Raw genomic sequence first — 2,904 nt, 5'->3', positions numbered from 1 at the left:
GGGGCACCATTTGTGATACCTACTGGAGCATAAAAGATGCTGATGTGGTCTGTCGTATGATTGGATATAAATCAGCTACTAATAACTACACCCACGCAATCCCTTATGGACAAGGTACACTATGTACATGTACATGCATGAATAGTGTTATATGCTATATGTTATTTTATTATTATTTATTATATACATGAACATCAGTTAATGTTATATCTGGATTTCCTACAAAGCATGCTAAGTGAGCTAAAAGCATGCTTCATGAGCTCACAAAGCTACATGTATATGAAGCAACTTAAAAAATTCATAAAAAATTCAAATTTGATCGGAATTAGCTCAAACTTTCTACACAACATAAGAACATGTATGTGTATCAGAATAAATTACAAAAATGGAGAATTCTCTCCTAGTCATTTTTGGCAAAATTCGGCCAAAATCCCTGTACTATAGTACAGGGTCTTTGGCCCAATTTTAGAGTAACTTTAAAAATTCATAAAAAATCCAAATTTGATGAGAATTAGCTCAAACTTGCTACACAACATAAGAACATGTATATGTATCAGAGTAAATTATAAAAATGGAGAATTCTCTCCTAGTCATTTTTGGCGAAATTTGACCAAAATCCCTGTACTATAGTAGTAGCTTTATAAATTCATTAAAAAATCCAAATTTGATTGGAGTCTGCTCAAACTTTTTATACAACATTAAAACACATATACTGTATAGTCGGTTTCAGTTGAGAAGAAACCACCACCACCCCTTATAACTTTTTTGTCACTAATGCTAGCAAATTGAAATTTGGTATAGCTGCATAACGGGTTCTTCCAAAAATCCTTACCAATTTTTGAGTTTCTAGGTACTCTGGAAGGTTCTAAACGGGTTCTTCCGCTTGAGATGAAAGGAGCTGCATGCCATGACGAATCGTGTGCGTCACTCCGATGAATATCATTTGCATCTCATTACATTTAGTCAAAAAATAATGTTTTTTATTTTAAAAATAAAACAAAACATATCAAGCTCTCTAGACCTACTAATATTCAACCTGGAGCTTTCTCTTGAGGATAATTCTTGCTATATCACTCCACAGCCTTCTCAATCTTAGTTGTTCTTCATTGCCAGTACACTCGTTGATTCACCCGTATTCCGAGCTCTATACCAGCTTAAAACAGGCACCAAAAACAAGAAAAAGATAGATGGAGGCAGCAGCAATCACTGTAGAGGTACAATAGATAGTAAAGTAAGTTAAAAGAGAAGAAACGCTCGAAGAATGACAGAGCTTGCAGATTGCAGCCATGTTCGGGCGGGGCTACATGTGACGTTTTAATGACGAAAATATTGATTTACTTCCGTTTCTTCTCAACTGAAACCGACTATATACTGGTTTATTTTCGTGGTAAAATATTTTCGCGAATTTTGCGGTTTGGTGATCATTCGCTAAAATTTTTCACCTCGAAATTCTGCTCTCCATTGCCACGTGGTACAGTCTGCAAGCAATTCGCAAAAATTAATTCCGCAAAATTTTAGAAATGCAAAATTCATGAAAGTTTTCCACTGCGAAAATAAACCGGTATACGGTATTTACTTTTTAAAATTAACTATAAAAATGGAGAATTTATTTATTGATTATTTTTTTTATTGTTATAGGTGCTGGTACTGTTTGGTTGAATGATGTCATTTGTACTGGGACTGAGAATACATTGCTTGAGTGTTCTTATTCAGGATTCGGCATTCATAATTGTCATCACAATCATGATGTTGGAGTTTCCTGCTCTAGTATGCCAATGACACATACTTTAGTCAATAGACTATAATACACTAGCATACATGTACTTGTTGAATTATTCTAAATTCTAATCCAAATTGATAATGTTAGATCTAGTTTGGGAGGCCAATCTACCAGAAAATGAGAGACTTAAGCCCAACATACACTAAGCAACATGTTGCTTGAAAAATTTGTGGTTGCAAAGTTGCCTAGTGTATGGAGGCCTTTAAAGACACCTATGCTAAATAAGCTAGAATGGGATATTTCATGAGATTTATGCCAAATATGCGAGACCAAAAGTCTCCTAAACTCCCTCTTGATCTAACAGCATGCATCAATGTACATGTACTTATGCTGTCTAGCACAAATGTTGAATTTTTGACATTCAAAGAATTCTTGTTTGTACAGGATCAGCAGTTTGCTATGGTTTCTTTGGTACTATTGCTAATTCAACCAGTGTATACATCAGTCAAGGACCCTCTAAAGTCGCTGGTAGGTACAGTGAAGGGACTATTGTTAGCTACTCATGCAATGACCACTTTGCTCCTCTTGATGGTCACACTACAGTACAATGTACCAGCAGTGGCTCTTGGTATCCTAATGTACCTCAATGTGCTGGTAAGTCAATTATAGCTATACTGTATACTCTATTTCTCTTTTAGTGATATAAATTAACAAGATTTATACTTACATGTATAAGTGTATCTTAAATACATAAATATATGTTAATCTATGTACATGTACATATACACAACCAAAAGTTATCGTGCCTGAATCAGCACTTTTGCCCCAAAATAATGGACCAAGTCTGATGTCCTATACTGGTACAGCCCTGACACATTATTTTATAGATCATGTCTGATACTCTGGCATGAATCGGTACAAATTGTATCATGACTGATTACACGAAAAGTCGAAAACCATGATTCAGGACTGATATCAGTCCTGATTTAGGCGATAACAATTGGTTGTGTATAGCAATGTATGAATATTAAACAAAATACATTTTTTGAATAGCAAGCTGTCCAAGATTGGCTTCACCAGCTAATGGGAGTCTGTCAACTAACAATACAGGATCAGGAACAACAGTTACAGTATACTGTAATACTGGCTATGAACTTCATGGTACACCTATTACTTGTCTGTTA

The 2,904-nt window shown here is 35.1% G+C and overlaps 1 protein-coding gene across 1 annotated transcript in view; it reads left to right on the top strand.

Annotated features, from left to right (window-relative positions):
• Positions 1–6: 6 nt before the first annotated feature.
• Positions 7–2,904, top strand: part of LOC109590035 (scavenger receptor cysteine-rich type 1 protein M130-like) — a 3,308-nt gene continuing 410 nt past the window's right edge. Inside the window, exons 1-4 of the mRNA XM_020006001.1 lie at positions 7–114; positions 1,639–1,767; positions 2,165–2,374; positions 2,774–2,900. Of these exons, the coding sequence (XP_019861560.1) occupies positions 57–114; positions 1,639–1,767; positions 2,165–2,374; positions 2,774–2,900 (524 nt within the window). The 5' untranslated portion in view covers positions 7–56. The remainder of the gene's footprint in view (positions 115–1,638; positions 1,768–2,164; positions 2,375–2,773; positions 2,901–2,904) is intronic.

This window comes from Amphimedon queenslandica, unplaced genomic scaffold (genome assembly GCF_000090795.2).
Source record: "Amphimedon queenslandica unplaced genomic scaffold, v1.1 AMPQUscaffold_13510, whole genome shotgun sequence".
NCBI classification, from domain to species: domain Eukaryota; kingdom Metazoa; phylum Porifera; class Demospongiae; order Haplosclerida; family Niphatidae; genus Amphimedon; species Amphimedon queenslandica.
Note: the sequence above shows the minus strand (reverse complement) of the source record. Positions and strands in the feature narration are given on the sequence as shown.